This window comes from Hoplias malabaricus, chromosome 12, assembly GCF_029633855.1.
Source record: "Hoplias malabaricus isolate fHopMal1 chromosome 12, fHopMal1.hap1, whole genome shotgun sequence".
NCBI lineage: Eukaryota > Metazoa > Chordata > Actinopteri > Characiformes > Erythrinidae > Hoplias > Hoplias malabaricus.
Window position 1 is genome coordinate 13,216,028 of NC_089811.1, and position 25,426 is coordinate 13,241,453.

Consider the following 25,426-nt stretch of genomic DNA (forward strand, 5'->3'; position numbering starts at 1 on the left):
CTATCTGCTTCTTATATCACCATAGCAGAGATTTTGCATAAGATTTAGCGAGAGGTTTTTGCATGTGAGTAATTGTATACATGACGCAGACATGAATACAGACAGTAAAGGAATGCATGTAGCATTCATTTGCTGTAACTGGTTCATCCCGATCAGGGTCAAAGTGTGTCTGTATATAACATAACACAGGATATCATTGGGTGCTCGGCAGGAGCACACACTGGACAGTACACCACTCAATCACAGGGCAGGTTGTTAGGTCAGATTTTGATGTTGGACTTCAAGTTCTTGATTAGGAGCACAATTCCCATTCAATTAAATGGTATTAAATTAAACTCAATCCCTCCAGAGGACAAGCTTCCACTGCTCCACAGCTCAGTGCAGATGGGACTTTATAGTCTACTAACAGACATTTGGTACTGGACACCGTGATATTTTTGTCAGATCTGAGTGCATGTTAATGGAACACTATGTATTATTTTAACCCTAATTTTACAGTTTAAAAATCATTGTGATGCTTCACTGTCCTTTAAAAGGGAGTAAAGAGCCTCCAGTCTCAGCACTGCAGAAAATGCACTATGTACCTTTTGGAGGAGGGTAGGAAACCACCACCACACCCTTCTTTTAGGACTGTGCTGTAAAAGTAAACTACACTCTGCCAGTGTAGAGGGAGCCCAAGAGCAAATTTTACCCAATCTTCCCTTAAAGAAGGGGTCTGTCCCAAAACCTAGTGAGCTGTCTAACTAGAGAGCATTTTATGTCAAAGTGTGCACGCTCCTGACACGTAGGCTGTCCCAATTCTTAGACAACTCATTATGTTGTTTAATAAGATATCTTAATTTTAAGGCAGCATCGAACCCTTCCTTAGTCGCGAAGGCAATCCCTGGATTCAACATAAGAACAACTCCCGTCCATTTCACTCCCAGAGCAAAAATAATTAAAATAGCAATAAAAACAGGAAGAGTAGAATCTACCGGCTGTGAGCAGTAACAACCTGTGATGCAATTGCTCTCTAACTAGAAGATCTCAATAATTTGGCTCACGAGGACAGACAACCGTTAGAACGCTGTCTACTTAAACAGCCTAGACAGTTCACTAGGTTTTGGGACAGACCCAAGGTGTCATACTTTTATCAAGTAACTCTGGTGAAAAGTGTCTAACAATAGGTCAACAACCACTTCATAAATTTCAACTTTCAAATAATATAATTTTCACATTTCCCAAAATTTTCAGGAGCTAGGTATTGGCTTGATTAGGCATTCCCTAAAGTTTTAGACCAAGAAACTTTTAAGTCTTGGACTTTCAGAGTCTCTCATACAGAGCAGAACTAGATTAGTCATTCTCTTGTATGCCATATTTAATTTTGATTTGAATCTTAAGTAAGCTGAGAAGATTTCCAGGGATTATCATTCAGCAACTGCAGAAGCTTGTGCTGTTGTAACATGCTCAAAGAAAGAACTGTAAATATAAGTCAGCAGACACCTGAATGTCAACAGGAAAAATGTAGTATTCCCTGAAGTTTGGTTGATGGCTGGCAAACTATGGCACACCTAAGGCCTTATAGTCAGAGTAAAGTCCACTTTGAAGAGGTGTCCTGGTTTTAAATCATGTGATTCACCTTATTTGATAAATCCTTATTTGATTTCATGCAGTATTTACTATCTCACAGAATCATTCTGTCATTCATCGATGTTCTCTTACGACAATGGCCAGCATGCATTATGCAAATGTATCATCTAAACACACACATACATACACACAGACATATATATATAAACTTATCATCAGTAAACTGCCTGAAAGATGGGACTCTTCATAGCCAGTCATCTGACCACATCATAAGAACACAATTTCACAGAGTTCTACAGAGCAAAATATTCTTTAAATGAATGAGAGAGAATGAAAGAATGACAATATAAGCAATTGTGGACAAAGATATCAAGGACTCTTTCGAGGCTGGACAGAGGACATATGGTCGAGTGAGATAGGAGTGAGTTTCTACTCCAGCTTCTAAATTCCCAAACAGATGTGACCTCAGGCAGCAGAGAGAGAGGGAGAGAGAGAGAGAAAATACAGGGGTAGAGGGATACAAGAAGGAAGAAAGGGAATTGGAGTGCATTGTCTGAGGAAATTGACTATGGAAAGGCAAGGGATAGCAGAAGGACGAACAAAGGGAAAAGATGTGTTGGTAAGCATCTTTCGAGCCAAGTACTGGACCCATGGGGGTGGGAGGGGGTCGAGTAATGAAATATGTGTGCGTTTCCACTGAGACCTCTCGAAACCCTTCAAAAACCTCATGAGCCAGCCCTCAGCTCACCCTCTCAATCCTGAATCTTCAACCCAGAGCAGTCATGGACGGAATGCTATCAGCTGATAGCATTGTCTCGGCCCTATTTTCTGATTTGACAATTTGCTGAGAAGTCTAAGGGAGTATAACCAGTCAAATAAATGGAGCTTGAATTAATCCCATCATTACCAACCCCAGAGACATGAAATGAAATGAGTAGAGGTGATATGGAGTAAATTTGTAGCTACTGTGACTAAAGTATCCTAGCACTTTAGTTTGGTATTGCACATAACATTTTTATGGATTATTTCTGTATCCCATTTCCATATCATCACTGTCCAAAATATATTCAGATATTGTAGATATTCATTAACATTTAAGGTGTTTTTTTTTTTTTTGCATTGTTAGAAACATTGATTGGACCAGTAAAAACACACAAAAATGTGTTTAAATAAAGTCTTTTTACATTACTTACATAAGTAGTAAGGCAAAATATGTTTTGGAAAATAATGAAGTACAAAACCCCAATTCCAAAAAGAATTAGTACCATAAATACAGAAAGAAAAGAAAATATGTCAAAGCTCACAGAAGACAATGACAATAAGCATTTATCAATAAATGAGGGCACATTTTTACATATTTCATCATCTGCTGTGCACACTCATCAAAATAGAGGACATCTACAGAAATCTATGTGTAAAAACAAACCTAAAATTCCTAAATATATATAGTACTTGTGACATCTAGCCCTCAGATATCATTGCATTAATAAAAGCATAGCTTTGTGATTTTTACTGCAGCATGTGCATTTTGTGCATTTCTTTTTTTTTTTTTTTTTTTTTGTGGGGGGTGGGTTGTATTTTATTTTTACTTGTATTATTTGTCCGTATTCACATAATGCTTACTATAAATATTACAAATTGTTCCCAAGTTAGACGTTGAACAGTGTTTTAAACAAAATTGATCAATCACAACGTTGCTTTTTTGTTACAGTTTAAGATTGGTTTTATCAAAACGGTGGAGATAGAAGAGAATATTTGGGAGTCAGGAGAATTAAAATGCATAAAACATGCAGAATTAACATGCATAAAACAGTGAACAGGATCACAACTTATCTGAAACTACTTTTTTTGGCCTACTTAATGAAAATTAGGTGGTCATGCTCAAAATGGCTCGAAATACTCAAAGGAACCTTCACCTCATTCTTGGAAGGGTTATCTTGCTTCTGGTTATCTACTTTTATTGAATGATTAATGATGGCCCTTCTTTTGTTGTGTGATTAGTAAATTAACCAGTATGAGAGATTTCACATACTCTGACTTTTTCAAATTAAAAGTGTAATTAAATTAGATGGTTTTCTGAGGTTTATGGACCTTAAGCTTAGGAGGTTTGAGCAAACATTTCAATGTACAGATTTGCACTTATCCTGGATGTAGCTGAGCATCTAAGACAAGTTCTAAACTACGGGTATAAGGCTAAAGTTGCTAATGCTAACTGTTTCCTGAATAATTTCCAAGACTTCTAGGCCTTCATTAAGGTCCCACAGATTTGTAAATGGAAGTTAAGGCACAGAATACCTTACGATGTAATAAATTAAAATGCAATGTAGCTAACCACCATTGTCAACCATTTTAGACAACAGATGTTTTGCCACAGCATTTGTCTAAATTGGCAGAACACTGTGTTCAGCTACACTATGTTATTTTCTATGTTAAGTGTCTACAATAAGTCATACTGTGCCCTAAGTACCATTGGCAAGTCTGTGTGAATGTAGCTTTTTTTTTTCAAGCACCATAAATCACAGTCACAATTGGTTTTTCCCCTGGTTTAAATGTGCAGATAGAGGAGTCACAGTCCATGCAAATACAAGCTACTCTGAAAACAATGTGAGGGATTGTTCACAGTGTATTTCTGAGCAATAAGATCTTAACCTTGTTTTGTTTAATCAGAATATGAAGAATTAATTTGTAATTAATTACGTATATCCTTATGTGTTGTCTTGTTCAAAATAAGAGTTTCTCTCAAATTGAAAATCTAGGGAACTATTGGTTTTGATTGATGGTGTTTGTTTACTTGTAGTTTTTTGGGGGGGCTTTTTTTTCTTTCTTTTTTTTTTTTTTTAAAGGAAAAAAAATCTGGACACTACACTGTCACAAAAGCTCTAATGGTACCCTCAAGGCTACATATTCGTACATTTTATTAGGGAAAATAATCATACCTTATTATATTAAGTGTAGATTTTAAAACTATGTTATGTACTGGAACCTAAACCACTTATACTTTTAAAGGTACATTTACACAGTTTGTACCTTTAGTGACAATAATGTACATGTTCTGTACCTTTTTATTTAAGAGTGTACAACAAACAATCAAATGAATGTAAAATTAAAACTAAGTATTTCAGACAAGATGGCAAACAAGATGGTGATAAACCCTGAAGTCACCTTGGAAGTTTGAGACATCATGAAACAAACAGCAGACTCGCTCAGACGTCTAGACCAAATAATAACATTTGTTTTTATCGGCAACCAGGTTGCAAAATTTCGAGAGCCTGTCCTCGAATTCCTTCAGGTGTCTTTTGTGATATGAATCTTTATCTTCACAGTTACATGGTATCCCCCTCTGGCTCTATTCCTCAATTTGAGTTTTCCTCCCTCTCTGTCTGCAAAGTAATCTGATTTCTAGGTCACTGAATAACTGTATCTATGGCCAGGTGACCCATGGGTCATTTGCAATTTCCTATCCCTACCTATTTCCCAGTGATTTCCTAATCCGTTCCTTGCACTTTCGCCACTCTGGAAGATTAAATGCCTCGTTCCTTGTGATTATGGAATGACCTTGACGAGGCCATGCAGCATCTATAGGAATGAGGATCATAATCGAGGGCTCAGTGCTTTGATTACAGCACAGGTTATTGTGTGGTGTATCACAATGACGAATGGAGCCATCTCATCTGCAGCAGTGATTCAGATGCGTTTTTTTGTTATTGCTAAAAGGGATGTACCTGATCGAGTGTGGGATGGACATAATTACACAAGGGCGAATGCCAGCGGTTCAGCACAGGGTCAACAACATCAAGTGGGGAGCTGAGGTTAAAATACTGACGTATGGAAATGAAGAGGTTCTGCTAATTGTGTTGTGATGCCCTTTCACATGCCTTTTTGTCCTAAGAGTGTCAAATTAAATTAGCTTTTAAGCATCATCTATTAAATCTTGGAAGCCCTTAGTGAGTAGAAGTTGGTAAACCTTTTTTTAATTAGTGAATTAACTTCTTTAAAGCTATAGCAAATATGTTTGATTGTGCACACGCATTCTGTAGAATCTCCATAGTAAAGCATGAACTGAAATTGGATTCTTACCAGGCCAAGGTCAACATATATAATGTCAAGTGCCAGCTAGAAGGGTATAAAGACCCCAGTCACTGCACTGGTGTGGAAACTCTGATCTCTGGAGAAAAGGATCTCTATCCAGTGCTTTTAGGATGAGTTGAAGTGGTAATGTATTTTTTATCTGAATCTAGTCATCCAACATCAGTACCTGACTAACAAAAGGTTCTATTACCACTGTATGCCATCAAAACCTTCAGAAAGCTTGCAATATCTAGTATAAAGCCTCAGTAGAAGGGTATAAGCTGCTACTTCAGCCAAGTAGGGATCCAAATATTACGAATTAGAAACGTTGTAGACTTGTATAGGGCTGGTTCATTTTGCACTAGCACATTTCCCCCTCAAATGTCCCCCTGGTGACATTGCAAACCATGACACTAACAGGAACCCCAGGCTTTGGAAACCACAACAATTTTGAAGGTAAATTTAAGCAATGTTTACACATTGTGTATACACGTTTTGGTATTTTTGGGTTTTCACACAGCTTAGCCACAGATCAGTTCAGACAGATCAGCAGGTTTTTTTTATCCTTGTTGCACTGTTCAGCTCTCACTAGATTTTTTAGTCAGCCACTGATCCAAGGAGAGTTTGAAAGCTCTGTAGCTTGCAGATTTTGCAAATGGCTTTTTTGGGCAGGAAATCTGCATTTTGTTGTGTAGAGTAACAATCCTCTCTGACCAATCAGCACTCATCACAATTTAGTCCCTACTCAGCTTGCTTGGAACCATCACTGGGCAGGTCTTGAAACATACCTGGTTCTGGGTTCCAAGTACCAAATTTGTGTATTAGAAAAGCAAACAAAAATCTGACTGGTGTAAGTACCATGCAGTGAAAAAGCACCAATAGTGTATTATACAATTTGTTTATTGACATCCACAGATATTGCAGCATCTAAAGGCCTTTAAGATGAAGAATGTCATTTCCCTCCTAATAAGGCCTATGAAAGGAGCAGCGAGAACTGAGGAGGAGGATAGATCAGTGAAGGAGGGCTGGCCTGCCACATAGCTGAGATGCTGTGTAATGAGCTAGCACAGAGGAAAGAGGGAGGTTAGCACATGTGTTATTACAGCTCTCTTCCCACATAAACAAGAAACAGGCAAGGTGTGGCCTCTTTCTGGCCTCTGCTGGAGACATCACTCCCACTCTCAAACCCTTCCTTTCTATCCAAACCCCACTCTCTATGTCTCTAATTTCCCTATCATCTTTAAATAAAATATACATCAATTATTTAAGCTTTGTAAGGACACTCAATTATTACATATTTTAATTTTAAATTTAATAAAGAAAAAAACTTTTATATATATACATATATATATATGTGTGTGTGTGTGTGTGTGTGTGTGTGTGTGTGTGTGTCTGTGTAAGGGAAACTATAGAGATAAAGCTTTTTTTTTTAATTATAATTATTTTAACATACAAGCCCTCCAATTTTTCAGCTTGCAGTTTGTGAGTCAAGTAAAACTTTCAGAAGCTGTTTGTTTTAGCCTTTATTTGGTAACCTATGGCCATTTGAGTTTTGTTTTAGTATTGTGGTGTTGCTGAGGGGAAACTCCCAGCATGCTCTGCGGGCACACGTCAATTAGTTTAGGGGTTATTTTGAGGAGTTTACTGTTGTTGTTTGTTTTTTTTTTTGTGTAGCAAGGTATGATGTTTTGCAGGGGTTCATGGGGTGAACCTAATTCCTGCAACAAACCAAGCTAAGATTGCTGTTTTTTTCCTTGCTTTCTTTTCTGTGTGCCCTTTTAAGGGTTCAATAAAGGTTGCCGTTAAGAGGTTATCACAGTTTTGACTCGGTCTCATTATCCTGCGGTTACAGTATTATAATAGAACTTTATTAAATTTGAAAAAATAAATCAGACGTTAATATTGATCATTATTTATTTGAACTCAATATCAAGATAACAAAACAAGAAATGGTAAATCAGCTTGCTTTTAAAACTACTTTTAAGTTACTCCAACACAAATTTTCATTACACACTAAACTTATTTTTGTTTTTAGGCAAAAGGTTTCCTTAATTTTTTTTAAAGTCATTTTAACATATCTGGGCCAACAATATAAATATGATAAGAGAGACCCCTCATTGCTTACTAGCAGCTCAACAGAGTCACCTACATCAGTTGATTCAGATAGGGTTAGACAATGGAATGACAACTAGGGGGATAGTTATTACTAGTGTATCTGTGGACAGGTTTGAGAAATACACAAATGTGTCCATAAGTAAGTAAGCCATAGACATATATGGACTTTGGAACTGGGCCACACACTGGCAAGAAGGTTATAAAGCCCCCCAGCAAAAGGAGCAAGTGCCTTGCACATGTTATTACTGCCCTCCCCATAAACAAGAAACAGCCAAAGTGTGGCCTTTTTCTGCCCTTGCTGGAGATCTCTCTCCTTCTTGGCCCACTCTCCACACCCTCATAACAGTATATCCTTTCCTTCCAAGCACCACTTTGTCCGTCTCTCCTCCTCCACCGCCCCTACCGCTTCACAAAATCTCACCACTCTCACTCCCTCTCCATGTCCTCTTCCAGCCCTCTATTAATTTGTCTCCGAGAGAAATAAGGTGAGGTTGTAAGTGCTGTTACCCTTATTTTTCCCCTCTCTCTCTCTCCTCTTTCCTGTTCTGCCTCTCAGTTAGTACTCTATCTGGAGCCCCCCCTCCTTCCACCCCTCACTTCATCGCAGCTGAGAATTCAGAGCCATAATCACAGCTGACATCTTTGGCCACGATGTACCCTTTGCACCTGTGCAGTTGTGCCGTTTCAAAACCCCTCCCCATAGCTGCCCTATTTAGGACAGCCACAAGGTTGCTATGGAGGCCTTGAGAGCTCTTTTCTATGTCGCATGATGTAAACCGGCGCAATAGTATGATTCAGAATCAACAGACAGCATATTTCATATTTGATTTTCAATTTTCGCCCTGGATTTGATTGACACTTCAAAAGTGGGTTATAAGCTGAGGACGCCAAATTGAAATTAAGCATCACTCACTTTCACAGAGGTAACTTTCCTCCCAGGGTCAGTTCTTGGCACCGGCATTGGTGCACTTTCACATAAACAGATGTTATAAAGTCTGAGCTAATTTACACAGACCAAGCCAGACCAAGCTTGAACACTGGAGGAGTGGAGACATTTGAGGCATCTTTCCACAGTACCACTCTATTCTAAAAGGCCTTAACTATTAATGCCACCCGGCTTTTCACCAGTTCCTTCATTGCAGCTGAGCTTATGGAGTTGATGTAAAAAGCAAGAAGCGAGGGCATCTTTAATTCAGTGATATGCATCCTGACTAAACTGGGTATTGAGCCTCTGTAAAAGTCAATGAAGTAATATTTGGTTAACCGCAGAAGCTGGATTTAATGGTGGAGGCTTCCTCTTATGCAAAGAAAACATGTTGGAAGTTAGACAATGTGCTTTACTGCTCAAAAACAGCCATATGGGGGATTCTAAGGTTAAAGGAGTAACAGAAGCTGCTTCTAAAGTTGTAGAGTACAAACTGTGATAGCTAAAGTAGCTCCAGAAAGAGCACAGAGCCTCAAATAAAGTTTTATTGTGCATTGGTGCTGGTCGGGTCTCTTAGAACATTAACACTGTCCTCAGTGAATGAATGAATGAATGAATGACTCTTTCATTGCCATTGCACATTGTACACTTGCACTACGAAATTAAAGTACAGCCCCCCTCCCTTGGTACAAATAAATAAATAAGTCAAAAAATAAATAAGCAGAAAATGCAATGTTGCATTGGATAAAGCACCAAAGAACCTATGTATGTACCAAAGAAGTATTTATGTATGTCATTGATTTGACATGGAAAATTAAACCAGGAAGGTGCTCCATCTCTGTGTTTTCTGGGGCTGTGGCCAGAGGGGTTGAGTTGTGTTGTCTACTTTACTCGGCTGTTCACAAACTCAGCAGGACCTTACTCCAAATTTTACAGACAGAAGTCAACATTGTATCCACATGTGTATCATACATCACTCTGATCTGAACCTGCTGTAAACAGTGAGTAAATCATGATTCTGCTGCTGAATTTAGCTAAAGCAACACTGGAACCGAGCACCCCCATATTTTTTGTTGCCAATCACGTTCTATTAAGCTAATCAACAAGAGTTGTTTATCATTTTCCACTGCAGCCACACATCTTAACAGTTCTTCTAAATAAAGGTAGTAACTGTGCTGCTATTGGCCAGAGTGTAGTTGGTGAAAAATCAATTGCTATGGACAGGACAAGACACCAATTATTGTATTTATCTGTTGAGTGTTGGAAGTTTAAAATCCCGACTACCTACCCATTTAGAATCCTTTTGAAAATGGCCAATAATTAAGAGTGAAAAATTCAAGAAGTGACCATATCAGCTCTTGTTCCAGGATTTTCATGCCACGCCTGTCCAAGCCCCCAGACAGCCCATCCTACGTCCTCTAGCCTTGACACCAGCTCCCTCAAGCACCAATTTTCTGATAGGATCGGTCTTCGTTTCTGCAGTCACATTGGCAGGGTTGAGAAATACAGGGGCTGCTGCTTCCATGTTTGATAGAAAATGGCGATAGTAAAAATGGTTGGTTGGGTGTTGGAGGGGGAAGGGTGTGTATGTGTGTGAGGGGGTGAGGGGTTAATAAATGCACATAAAAACCTCTATGTTATATAGGAATCTAGCAATATAGCCTGTGAGACAGTAAGGCTGTAAGTCAGCCTCGCTACAATAATGGACTGATGTACAGTGGGCGTTTACACCATTCCACAAGGGACCATTGTCCGACCACTCTGGAAGTGGAATGTCTCGTTGCGACAGTAGTAAATAACTGGTAGCTAAATATTTTTTCTTCTAGAGATGGCCCTGTCTGAAAGGCTGTCTTTTCTCAGAGGACGCTCCATCTTTCAAATCACCGTCTGAATGGACCCTGTCTTGGGCAAATACTGCCGTACCACCATCACATTTTCTCTGGACACAACAACGCAGTGGGATTACTCTTGCCCCTTTTCCTCTGGCTCTGAAGAGCCCTGGCTGCACTGTGGCAATGAAAAATGTACCTAATTAAAATGTGTTGATTAACTGTGGCTGAACATTTGCGTGGATGGTTAGAGCTTTATTAGAATCCCAGACCCTCCCCCACCCCCCAAAGGCTATCATCTATTTCCATTATAGTCATTAGCAATGGCTTCATCTAGTGGGACTGTCGAGTACCTTCTCTTGCTATTCACTGAGGTTCTGCTCTGCTTACGCTGAATGGGCTGGAGGGGGTTGGGGGTTCTGTGTGGGTTTAAAATGTTCCATTTAAGGCGGCACTAGAAGGGCACTGTCAGATGACCTCGGACTCTGGTAATGACGTGCAATTTCATCATACTTTAGCGAATGAATGACAATGGTTGGCAATAAGGGACTCCTAAGCCATCAATCCAGATTAGCTGGTGCATATTCTGCTGTAAGTATATGAACAAATATACAGAAAATTAAGGACATAAATAGAATAAAAGCAGAAAATTTGACTGTATTCTAAAGGCATATTTCTGCTATTACACTGTCCATTGAAAAACATTCTGTCACTGGACGGCGACGATATGTAAATGAATACATCTGTCTCAAACAATGTAATGTTAAATGCTCACATCCATTCCATGTGTCTTTTACATTGACACTGACACTTAAACAATTGAGGAACACTAGGTAATATTTTTACATTAACAATATAGCTTCAAAATCATTGGGATGCTTCACTGACCTGTAATATGGAGAATAGATTTTCTGACATTGCTACTTCAGGCTTAGCACAGCAGAAACTCCACTATTTAACTTTTAGAGGAGTGTAGGATACCCATACACTACCCGCCCAGCACACACACACACACACACGATTTTGGGATTAGAAGGAGCCCAGACTTGAAATCGTTTAAAAACACCTCTGCAGGTTCATTTCTGTTTAGTTTTGTCTGTTTTAATTGGAAATGTAATAAATGGAGGGTGATATATGATAGGACATATCCTCACCCTCACAAAATCTAAGCAAAGAAATGGAGAGAGTTATAACGACACATTTTCTAAATGTATGCATACTCCCTAGCTACTGTACCATCATAAATGCAGTATAAAAACAGCCACCCCTTCAGAGCCAGCCACATTTCCACACCATGTTGTTTTTCCTGAGTGCTCTTGTGTCTGTCCATTTTCTTTCCCAATGCTTCTGAAGGGACCCTCTGCGTGTTAAATAAATGATAAGTGTAGGAGGGAGAGCGAGAAAGAGAGAGGATATGAGTGAGAGGATGGGAAGTGTAGCGAGGCGTTTAGTGGCAGTTTTCACCCTCAGTTTAACGCAGGCAATGGGCCACAGCTGAGTGACCAGCTGACGGACGTCGGAAGCGCTCTTAATTCACCGGACGGCTGTCTGGACATGAAATATAATGCCCTCTCCTGACATTTCATCTCCTCTGACTTCGCCCAAGGACCTCGGACGCCGATCGCCGCTCGCTCGGCCAATATCCAGCATCGTGATAACCTCTTAACGGCGAAAAGCACAGGCCATAGAGTCACAGTGGCAGATCATACGCTGTTAAAAATCGTTGTAATTTCTGCTGTAATACACCACGTCCCCAGCCCTGTGATGCTGTAGGCCAGAGATAAGTGCAAAATCGATACTGTATTAATGTTCACAACGCTGCAATTACGCACAGAGTAAACGCATTATGAACAAGCGGGACATCACAAAGATTCCTGCTAATATCTCTCGAGGTTTTGAGCCAAGAGTCACCTTCAGGACACAGTCCCAAAGATCAAGTGGTAATAAATGGGGTAGACATGAGTATCCATAGTAAGTTTAGGGGGTCAAAAATCATAAATCCAAGAATTTGATTTATATGGTGGTCCTAAAAAAAATAGAAGATGTATATGGATACAAATATGTATACAAGCGGCTACAAGACCAAAAGATGTGTGTATAAATGAAGTGGACAATAACCGTCATATACATAAGTATATTGTAGTGATGCTGGACTCTAGGCAGGTCTGGAGACTCAAGGGGGAGCTCCCAGCATGCACCGCAGACCCCCCTGTACCCCACCCCCCCAGTAATTTAAATATTTGGGTTTTTCGGTCATTAAAGGTTACTTGTTTTTTCTGTGGGGTTGGTCATTGTTTATGCTGTGTGTGTTTGGGCATGGTGTGTAGCAATATGTGGTGTTAGGGGCTCATTGTCTGGCACAAGGGAGTCTGTTATCATGTGGTGCACATCTTGCTGCAAAGCAAGCCTGAATACTACTCTGTTGAGTTGCTCATTTCTGCACTAATGCCCTTGTTAGGGTACTTAATAAAGGCTGCTTTTTGGCAGCGTGACCTAGAGGAAGCCATCACAGGCACAGGTTCCAAATTCCATAAGCACAAAATCCTACACAATATGCGCAAACTCATGTGGACATTGAGAAAGTATGAGAAGTGTAGAGGGTCTGAATTCCATAGATCTAAAAATGTGTATGTAAATAGGGTGGGCAGGTGGGGTGACCATTGGGTTGCCACAGAATTTTGTAAGGGTCAAAAGTCAATAAAATCAAAGCATATTTATTAATTATGTGATAAATTGGGGTGGCTACTGTATGTCAATAGCAATGTTATGACTCCAAAGTTGATAAACACAATCATATGTATAAAATATATGCATAAATGGGGTAGTCATTAAGTGGCCACAGCAAATTCAAGGGGTCAAAATAAAATAACCCAAAAATGTATGTAAAATAAATTTATAAATGGAGTGGATATTGGGTGGTCACAGCAAATTGAGGGGCATCCAAAGACTATAAACTCAAATAGAAATTGTAAGGACCAAAGTCTATATATGGGGTGGTCAGTGCAACTCTAGGGTGTCCAAAAACTTGTGTGTGTAAAATATGTGAATATAAATTGGTCATAAATTGTTCATTGGGTTCCACTAGGACTTTCAGATGTCCTACATCAATAAACCAATTTCAAATAAAATATATGAGTATATCAGCTGGTCACTGAGTAACTATGACAAGCTTAGTGTGTCCAAAGCCCCTGGGTGGTCACTGGGTGGTCGTAGCAAACCTATGGTTCTGAAGTCTGAAAACAAAACCATGTGTGTGAAATATATGCATAAACGTTGTAGCCATAGCAACTTCAGAGGAGTTTAGAGATATTAAACCCAATCATACGTGGAAAAAAATTGGGTTTCCACAGAGTCGCCATAGCAAGGGTCCAAAGACCATAAACCTAAACATTTGCAGAATATGCATGGGGTGTCCATTGATCGGCAATAGATATCTTAAGGTCTCCTTAATTCTATATATCCAAACATTTGTGTAGAAATGTGGTGTCCAAAAAGTTAAATATATGTAAAATATGTGAATATAAATTATCATAAATTTGTTATTGGGTGCCACTAGGACTACATTTCATAAACATAGAACATAGGTGCTGCATCTTTAAGGTGGGATGGAAAATTGTGTGCGCAGTGGCTTCTATAGTAATCTGACCTTGCTCAGAAAACTCTCCATTTGCAGAAATCATATATCCATGTTGTCATAATCTCTATCAGAGTAAATAATTTGTGACATGATATATTTTATTGTGCAATTTAGGCTGCCACTATATCATAATAATATCAGCCAGCTGTGCTAATGACATTTACCAATGACAGTCCTAATGATAATACTAATGATGCTTCCAATGGCCAGTGGGCCCATGCATGGACTATTATTTTATGCCCATGACAAGGTGACATGGAACCCTCCCATGAAACAAATCTAAAGCTAATGGGTTTGCAATTTAATATAATGAGTTTGAGCAAAGCAGCCTTTATGTTGATGATATGAAGCTGATCATATGGCACACGGGTTTGTTCTTGTTCCATAGGGTCCTTGGGTTTAGATTCACACCCAGCACTTGTATAATGTCCTTCATATGACTACTGTTGGGTCCTTGACCATAGAGGTAACTATCTTTAATTATCTGTCACAGAGCTCCAGGCACTACCTGTGGTTTTGGGTTCAATCGCCACCTCAGGTGCTCTGTCCCAGGCTCAGGTAGGGTCCGAACCCAATATGACCTCTAAACAGGATGAAGTGGTTACAGAAAATGACTAATTGAATGAATGAATATATAATATATTTTTCTGTATATATTTTCAGTCTGCTAACAAACTGCAATGTACACCCGCTTTCTCAGTACAGACTCACTCATGTTTGTGTTTCAGCATGCCATGTATCTTTTATTTCTAGGAGCATTTTGCATATTTACAGTGCCATAAAATTTCAGCTGTAACCAAGGATCCACAGTGCAGTGCTCCTACCTCTTCCGAAATTGAAGAAAATTTAAAGCTTACGAGCGTTTGTCAGCTGCTCTAGTTGCAGTACAGTCTGTAGTGTTAAATATGGTCAGGCTTTTTCAAAAGCTTACAGACAAGTTTAACTTCAGCCACATGAAAACAACAGTCACTTTTCTGCTCAAAAATACCGTTTCACCTTAAAAGTCATGGAGATTCTGAACTTAAACAAACCAGAGAGAACTGCAGTTCCCCACAATCATAGACATTTCCTTTATTAATCAAGGCTTTTTTTTGGGGGGGGGGAGAAAGTATTCCCAAATTTGTGGGAGTCCTTTGAACCCAACTGTGAATGTAGAGGGCTGACTGTATAAAGTGTGCTTTTCCATTATCCTGTCCAAATGATCCAATAAGTGCTTCCTGATCTGAAGGGCACTCTGTGTGAGCCTGTAGAAATATCAGGGTATCCAAAAATAAAGGAAGCCTTGTGCATATTTTGCAGTGACAGGAAACACAACAGCAAAACAGAAACTTGAGTTCTTTAAAAAATGAACTTTTAAGAGTGTAGTAGAACCTATGGCTATGAGGGGACATTCTGATGGCATTATATGTCATACAGCTATGTTCCATAGTTTGGAGCTTGTATAGTTGATGTCACAATAACAATAATAATAATATATTTAGTGGTGACATTCATGACACTCAAGGTGGCCTTACATGTCATGGAATCAATAATATACAGTAAGTAAAATGGGGAAAAAAAACAATAATAGCAAAACTAAAGGTTAAAACCTCAATTTAGTCTGCAATACAAAATTCAACTAAGATGAGTAAGCTTTAAAAGATATGTTTTAAGAACAGTTTTAAATTCTGTAAGTGAATCTAGTACGTGGATATCAGGGGGAAGTGTATTCCAAAGCTTGGTGCAGTATTGGAGAAGGCCCTGGTACCAACTGTGAGACTAATGGCTTGTAGGGTCAAAAGCCTGCTGATGAAGAGCGCAAAGAAAGAGATGGAGTATAGATCAGAAGGAGATCTGTAAGGTAGGCAGGAGAAAGATAATGAAGTGCTTTAAAAGTCAGTAACGATATTTTAAAATTGACACCGGGAGCCAGTGGAGTTGAATCAATTGCGGTGTAACATGTTCTGTCATCTTAGTACATGTAATAACCCGTGCTGTGAGGTTCTGAATGACCTGAAGCTGCTGAATAAGTTTATTGGGAATGCCAGTAAAGACTGCATTACAGCAGTTAATGTGTGATGTAATCAATTCATTGACTTAAACTTCTGCTGAATGCAAAGATAAACCTAGCAAATATTTCGAAGATGAAAATAATTAATACGAGAAACATTGCTTATATGACTGAAGAAAGAATGCATACTATCCATAACGACACCCAGGCTCTTGAACTGTACAGAAACAGGTATAGCAGTTCCAGGAATAGAAAATAAACAAAAACTGATTTTTGAAAGTGTAGATTTAGACCCAACAATGAGTAACTCCATTTTACTACTATTGAGTTTTAAATAATTGTTAGTTATCCATATATGTACATCATGAAGACAGGCAATAAGAGCATGAGGAGGAAGAACAGAGGTTGGTTTTGTAGATACATAAAGCTGGGTATCATCAGCATAACAGTGAAGACGGATAACAAAATGTCGGAAGTAAGTAAATATAAAATTGGAGTGGTCCCAACACTGAACCTTGCAGAACTCACTGACCGATAATTCTGCATCTGCACAGAGTCCTGTCAGCAAGATAGGAGGCAAACCACTGGTAGAATGCCACAGATCCCAATGCTAGCCAGGCAAACCATAAGAAGCTGATGGTACCATATGGTACCAAATCAAGATCAAAGAGGATAAGAATATAAAGTAAACCAGAATCATTGGCATGGAGAAGATCATTAGTAATCTTAACTTAGCTAAATGTAAAGCTGTTATTATACCAATAAATGTAGATGGTGATAAAAATGTAGTGGGTGAGTGAGTTTAAAAAAAATTTAAAGTAGACATATTATGAAAGAAAAAACTGACATTTGTTCACTGCTTGTGCCCTTTCATTTGGGTCTCTGGAGCACACCAACACACACGCTGTGAAAACAAGGTACAGAGACTTCAGGATTGTCCCACCTCTTTGTCTGAGCCTCTCTAATCACAGTGCTGAACCCATGTTTATATGAGAGTGCAAAGACAAGGCTAAATGTGAACATAAATAAATAAATAAATAGAGTGGAGCAAAATAAACATACTGATTAAATACAAAATTTAAAAAAAAGAATGACAAAAAATGAGAATTGCTAAAAACCTAGTGCTGAACCTAGCTGTGCTTATTATGATTTAAAAGAACAGGCACTGAAACAGGTCGTTCTGAACAGGGCTGTTTAGACAAGGGGGAGATCACTGCTGTGCTGTTGGATCTAGGGATGGGCGGTGTCCACATTTTTCATACTGTTATACCATCTCAAAATATTATCAGGTTTTACGGTATTACCGTGAGGGGGGTTGCTCTGTCAAGCTGCACTGAGCCTTATATCTGTGAGCATAAAGTTGAGTGAATTTAGCTAAACACATCCCGAGAGTACACATCGACACATGTTGACAATAGAAACCCGTTTCTGAGAGAACAAATTTCAGCAGCTAGTGCTGAAGGGACAGAAAAGTTAAAAATAAGCGAAATAAGATGGTGTACACTTTTTAGAAGCACAGCTGGCACTAACAGGCACTTGTGGTTTAGCACATCACAGCAGAATTTTTCAGCAAACTGAGCCTCAAAACACACATATTTAGAGGATAAAGCCATATACCTGTGAGCACAAAGTCAAGTGAAGGATTTTCTGAGTATTTTGTTTGTTTACAGCTTTCTTCCTCTACCTTTTAACCCAAACTCTGCACTAAATTTACAACTGTGGTGGGCTACTGGGCTTGTGCTTTTCTCCACCCCTTTTCAGACAGTGACATCAGCAGTCATTGAGCTCCCACAGCGCCCCCTCCCTGTGGCTCTCTTAAATGCACATGAACATTTTAACTGACTTTAAGACAGAACAGAAATTTGACACACCACACACGTGTCATAAATACCGCCCTCATTTTGAGATACCATCCACATATTTAAAATACCACGGTATACGGTATTATTGTTATACCTCCCAACCCTAGTTGGATCCTTGTGGTATTTTGACCAAAGCGTGTTCTACATGTTTCATTAACACCCCAGAACTGTGTTCACTTGTCGGAAAGTAATAAAAAAGCCCATGAAGTCTTGTTTTACATTGATATGTAAGTAATTAGAGCTAATCATATGTGACTGTACAAGCTTATTTCAGACATTATGTTTTGAATATGCCATGTAACAAGCACATTATAAAGCATTTATAAATCTGTATAGTATGTTAACAAGACATTCTATGATTCCCTGAGTAAAATGATCCCGGAATAAAACCGGAGGAGTCCCAACAGTGCCAAGATCATAGACACAGCTGTGTGTTTGTTCTGAATATCTGATGTTAGCCACAAGACTGCTTTAAATTGGCTGCCGGGGAGAGGGACAGAACGTCTGAAGTGTGGAGAAGCAGGTTTTTTTGTGTCTAATGAAACGCTTCTGAAAAAAGCCACACAGCAAGGCGACAAAGGGAAAGTCAGCCTTAATTCAAGCAAATATCAACCGGCGTGCCTTCCCTCCGCCCAAGTACTGAAGGGATCTGGAATCCGTTATTTTGGCTCTGAGATCAGCTGGTCCTCCCTGTCGGGAGACAATTACCAGCGCTCTTCAAAAAGCCAGCTTTGGGCGAGATTAGCTCCACTTCTGGGAAGGTGATGAAAGCGAAAGCCCTGCCCTTGGGTTGGCTCTTCCCCTGGGTGTGTGTCCATGCATATGTGTGTGTGTGTATGGTGGCAGCAAAAATGTGCGAAAGCAAGAGGGAGAAAGGATGGAGAGCTGGAGGGCCGGCAGCTCTAATGTTCGCTGGCATCCAGACGCCTTTGGCCCCCTATAGACGTGCTGTCAGCTCGGACCCTTTGGGTTCCACAGCAGCAGCAGTTTGAGGGAAAAAAAAAAAAAAAGGACAAAATCCACCGTCTTCAGATCCGAGCGAGCCGTGCAGATGTCCTCTCCTGTGTGTCGTGGCAGCTAGCGGATCTCGCTAACGAGGCTAACGAGGGGACGCCTTCGGGCCAGACAGGCTCCCTGGTGTTTGCTCGGCAAATTTAGCAGGGATTTGGGCCTTCCTGAGCGATCCCGGCGTGCCAGAGGCAGCACAAGGCCATTTTGAAAAGTGGTGTTAACTCCTGAATTGATGCTGCACTCAAGGACAATTCCATTTTGAAATTCAGTCTTGGGGAATAGAGGAACATATGGAATATATCACATTTATAAGGATGAAATCTAAGGAAAAATGGCAGGTTTCTGAAATAAAAACTGACCTCATATGCTGGAGTGATCATATGGAACACTATCAAATGCCAATCATCAAGAGACGATTTCAGTCAGGGGGTCTGGTTTTCCCTGGTTTCCACCCCCCTGTTCAGTGTTAGTCTGGCAAGTAACCCTCAATCAAATCTGACAAGTGCTTGTTAGTGCTGTAAGGATACACCATTAAAGGGAACATATTCTACCACTTTTCCACAGGCGAGCATAGTTTTTAAAATGGAACATCAGTGACATGCATATGTGAAACTACCACAAGGATCAAGTACCACAGCGCTGTTCAACATGATCAGGTTGAGCACCTGTTCTTTATATGATAATGAGCCAAATGCTGTTCACCCCAACCTGATTACACAGCAGCAAAGAGCAGAAGCTTGGGGTTTTACCCATTTTTTTCAGTTCTCTTTCTTCACCATTCTCATTTTTAACATATTTAATTAGTGCTCATTTCTCTGCATTTATTATGTTTTATTTACCTGATTTAATCTCATATTTAATCTCATTATGCTTTCACATAAACGCAGGTCTAGTGCTGTGTTTGGAGAGACTCATGAGGGGGCGGGACAATCCTAAAGTCTCAGCACTTGACATCAGAAGAGGTGCAATATCACAACAGCTTGTACAATCCCATGTTTCCCCAATGTTTTCAGAAGTGTAGACATAATGACTAAAGCAAAGAGAAGACAAGCTAACGATAAACACCCTTGATTTCAGAAGGGTTAAAGAATCTTGAATAAGCAGGCATCCAAAAATGTTTGAGCATATAGTGTAACAAGTGAGCAATTGCCCAAGGTATGAAGAGTATCTTAACATAAAATACTTTCTAGTGTTTGCCACCATTTCAGAATTTCTCTTTTCATTAAAGTTGCATAAGCGCATGGAGCGATTAAATAATCAGACAGGCCTAGCAAAACCCAGCGGCCTCCTTCCACACGAGCATGAGTGAATATGAAGGAAGAGTACATTTTTCATTCAAATCACAAGACGGGGTTTTTCTCCTTGTTTTTTGCGAGCGAGGTACACATCGTGTGCTGTGAGCAGTTCCCAGGCGAAGGAAACATTTGCCTGGCGAAGGACAAAAAGCATGAGAGATGAAAAACGCTTGCTTTTGTCCTCCAAGTGCTGGGCTAACACTATGTTTGTGTTTCTGTCTTCTCCAGGTACAGTCTCAGGCACCGGGGAAGTCATTGTGGGTAAGTTTCGAGCTTGTACTAGACGCCTGGGACTCGCCTTCCCACTTCCTGCTGGTGTATCATTCACTTTAACAAGAACCCAGAGACCAAACTCAGCGCATCTCTGGGTCCTACTACCTTCCAAAACAAGAGGGAGAAATGTAGTCTGCGATGTTTTATGTATTTATCTACCAAAGCTCAGCCTTTTTGGGGCTGTTCCTGTCGAGATACGCTTGTGAATACAGTACTGTAGCTTGCTGCCATTAAAGAGTTGGGGAATCTGAAGTTTAGTTAAGTCACAGTGGGTGTGTAGACACCCACAATAAAATGTCTTCATTAATTCACTGTACTGTACTCGATATCATTATTTAAGAAATGTACTCCAGTTCCTCAGTACTCTCTAAAAGAATACAATTCTGTACAAGGAAAACACAAAGAGCACTCAAGTAAAAATATGAAATACTTACTGTGCCTTTCTCCAACTCATGGATGTTTTACAGTTATTAATCCACAAGAAACAAACTAAACACTCAAACTCGGATCCCCAGCTAGCAGGGAGTACAACTTCCACAGACCTTGATGCATAATTCCATTCCACGTAAGCAGCCAATTAAAACTCCACTTCCATGAGGGAAAATCTCTCAAATGGATTTGACACAGTGACAAAAAAAAGAAAAAAGAAAACACTTCTAAGCCAGTGAGGAAAATTTCTGAACCAAAATAATAATGCATAACTTAACAAAACGTAGCATAAAACTTTTTAAAAAATCTTCTTATCCTAAAAAAATGCACTCATTCTTAAGAAACTTACAGAAGCAGGATTATATACTACTTTTAAGTAATGTCTTTAGCCTCTTATTAATGTAAATAAAATGAGAACAATTTATAAACTGGGTTATGAGTTAAACTGTAGCCACAAATAAAACAGCATGTTGTGAAAACAAGAAAGAGACTTTTAATTTGGGCGAATGGATTAAGACAGTTAATAAGATAATAAAGTTAAAAAAAACCTGCACACAAACTGCAAATAGTTCCCTCTAAAAGTACATTTCCTTCTGACACCAGGCCCCGGCGGGGTTCCACATGTTTCTAATGAAGTGAGAATTAGAGTTCAGTTCAGATCTGCTATGTTCTCAACACCACCAAGTAAATGCTGCCTGCCTGCTGTGGTGTCTCCTCTCTCTCTCTTTCTCTCCCTCTCTCTCTCTCCTGGTCATGTTCAGTAATGTGGCTTTAATTGTGTAGAGTATGACCACACTGTAAACACTGCAGCCTGATGAGCTTTTAACGACAGTCGCTGCAGCTCTAGGTTACGGGTGATTAGCCATTAATGAGGCGGCCATAATCTTCCACATCTCGAGGTGTGTGGGGGCACTGGCTTTTGATCGATTCTGTATTACTCCACACCGTATTTTGCACCTTAAACTCCAGACATTCTAGCTAGTCGTTCATGTCCTCCTTAAAATCTAAGCAGGTGGTCATCCCATAAACTTTTATTTACTCTTTAAACTTTAATGGCATGATGTAGAGATGCAGAACTATATGTCAGTATATTACATAAAGTGGTGACAGAGTTGGTAGTGAATAATTTTAAATTAAACATCATATAACTACTATTACACAGCTCAGACTCTGAGTCTCCGTCTTATTAAGCACTTAAGAAATGAAATATTACACGTTATATTACATCCTGTTCTCTAAGCATTTAAAATTACATGAACTCAATTTGACAAAGGCAGTATGTAATTTCTGCAATGATTCCCCTTTATGATGAAACTTGAAATGGTCTGGATTCATCAGAGACCTATTTGAAAACATGGCCGCCCCAGTGTAGGGGACCCTTCTTTGGAGCACAACTTGTTCACTGACAAACAACTTCAACTAGAACAAAGTGCAACATAGCTATTCAGTCCCATTTTGTTTTTGCTAATTTGATAGATTGGACTCATATTATAACATATTCAACCAAAAATTCATTTCTATATCGTATATGTAATGTAGTTCACCCATTGTGAATGTATTTGTGTTCATTCGTGATGTGTGCGCTACGTGAAAAATTGCCTTTAACACTAACCTTAAACCTAACGCTATGCTGCTAATATCCAGAAGCAGCAGGATTTTCTTTCCCCACCAATGCTATGATAATATTATTCACATACATAACCAATACATTGTAGATTTAGTTAAACAGCACCACTAGTGTATACTTGAAGCAATCAGAATATAAATATAAACTATCTGCAGTACACGTGTATTAATCATTTTCTGAGTACTTATTTTGGATCACAAAAGGATTTAATGATCGTTCAATGGGACAAAGTTACTGACTTTAAACTTTACATTGGGTTATAGTTAGAGTAGGAGATTTCAATAATCAGTTAAGCCCTGTAGAACTTTAATTATCAATTTATAAACACTAAAAATGCCAAGATCTGACTCTTAAATGATACTTCAAGAGTTATTATTATTACATTTATATTATATTTATTTATATTTTATATTATATATATATATATATATATATATATATATATATATATATATATATATATATATATATATATATATATATTATATTTTATATATATATTATATTATATTATATTATTATTATTATTATTTATATTAGAACCAACTGCTTGCATGGTTAACTTGTTCTTCAGACTAATGAAAACTTGTGTATATGGTTGTAAGTAGAACCTTTTTGAAAAAGGATCTATAGAGCACAAATAATGAGTATTCTGTTACAAGCTGGACATTGTAAGAATAGAAGAATCTTTTTGCTGCTATAAAGAAAGAACAAATATTTCATTACTCACAAAAAATATTTCACCATATAAAGAAACATTAAAGCATATGCATTGTTCTAAATAGAACAACTGTCTTTAATCTACTCAAAAAGACAGAGAGAGAGAGAGCAAGAGAGAGAGAGAGAGAGAGAGAGAGAGAGAGAAATACTAATTATGTTTTATATGAATGCCATGAATTTCATTTTTGGCCAAACGACTATTTTAAGGAATTAAAGCATGCTGGGAGGTTGAGGAAGGGAGTGGGGTTCTGAGGCCTGGTCGCATCCCGTCCCGTCCCATTTGGAAGAGTGAGGGAGATCCTCCCGTTTGTCCTTCAGAGAAAGTCGAGTGGAGGCGGGCAGATGTTCCCGGTGCAATAATTCATGATTATCTTCAATCGCCTCCTTTAACGAGCTTTTTGTCCCCACGGTGACGAGACAATGAGGCACGGCGCCGTGGAGACAGCTGTCTGTAAAAACAAAAGCCTTCTGAAAGATTTACCTGGGTTATAATAACAAAGTCAGGGGGAAGGTAAATATTTAATAGGGGTTAGGACACGGAGAGTGGGACATTTTCTTAGGGAATGGTGGGGGTGGGATCAGTTTGGAAAGAAAAACACAGCAGGAACACTAACATTATGTAGATTACTAGATTTTGGCCTAATTTACATACACACTGATCATCCAAAATGTTCAAATGACCTTGTTTCTATAAAACATTGTGCATTTTGTTAGCTCCATTGACCATTTATGTGCACTTAGTAATTCTAAAATTACAGACAGAAGTCCATCTGTAATTGTGCATACTTTGAAAACAGGGTGAAATGGAGCTAACAAAGGTCAGGACCCTAAAAGCACCATCAAAGACCAGGTATGATTTGGGTGTAGGATCATTCTCAGCACTGTAGTGACACTAAAATGGTCTGTAGTGTTGTGTATGTGTTGTGCTGGCACTATTGGATCAGAGACAGAGCTACTGTCTCTGACTTTACATATTCAATGTAAACAATGTAGGTATGTCTAAAACAGTGGAAGCTATAGCCTCATTATGGTGCCACCTTTAAAATTCTCTAGAATTACAACTGTAATCAAAACAGCTCTAACCCTACATAAACAAAGTATATGTACAGAAGCAACATAGTTCGTAGAGCTCCTGTTATTGTTCCCGCTCACGTTGTTGACATAAGAAGCTGAGATTGATGTAAAATGACCACCAGCTCATCCTGTTTGTATATCATGTAGAATGTAGGCAGCGCTATTTTTTCACTACAACACTATTAGCCATTTATGACATTATGTTCAACAAAGTGATGAGCTGAAAATGACCTCTACAACAAACAGAGTTAAATGATTGTTGTTGTTTTCATTCTCTCTCTCTCTCTCTCTCTCTCTCTCTCTCTCTCTCTCTATATATATATATATATATATATATATATATATATATATATACACATTTTGTGTTCTTAATACATACTAGCTAGGAATTTCATGTTTACATGCTTGTAGCACAAGACATAAACATGGCTATTTATAACAATAACATTACAACAATAACAAAAACATTATTTATAACAATAAGACACATATTATACATTAAATTGTTTACAATGTTCTGTTAAGCAGATGTTGTGAAGCCTGATTTTACACAGTCACTGTTGGTTCATTGCTAATAATTATTATTATTTTATATATTTCAGAAGATTCAGATGATGGATTTTACACAGCTATAATTGGCGGTAAGTCATATTAAAAATTAAATATGTAATAACCATAAATGACAACTGATAATGCCAAAACAAAAAGCAGTAATAATGATTTCTTTATATAAGTCAGCATAATTTGCTTAGTTTTGTTTTGTTAATAAGCATTAATGAGCAACTGAAGAGAAGACAACAAATATCAGTGCTATGTTTCATTAATACCAGCATTATTAGAGACTAACACTTATAATTTTAAATCTCTTTATGAACAAATATTTTGATTAATTTAATGTTCCATTTCTCTCATTTCAAGAGGCTGGTTTTCAAGTTTTCGAAGACCTTTGCAAACTGAACACAAGCATATTTAAATTTGCCAAACTAGTACCACAATATCTAG

The 25,426-nt window shown here is 38.6% G+C and overlaps 1 protein-coding gene across 1 annotated transcript in view; it reads left to right on the forward strand.

Moving 5' to 3' along the window:
• Positions 1-25,426, forward strand: part of gypc (glycophorin C (Gerbich blood group)) — a 52,723-nt gene that overhangs the window by 22,135 nt on the left and 5,162 nt on the right. The window contains exons 3-4 of the mRNA XM_066685846.1: positions 20,530-20,562; positions 25,027-25,065. Coding sequence (XP_066541943.1) covers positions 20,530-20,562; positions 25,027-25,065 — 72 coding nt within the window. The remainder of the gene's footprint in view (positions 1-20,529; positions 20,563-25,026; positions 25,066-25,426) is intronic.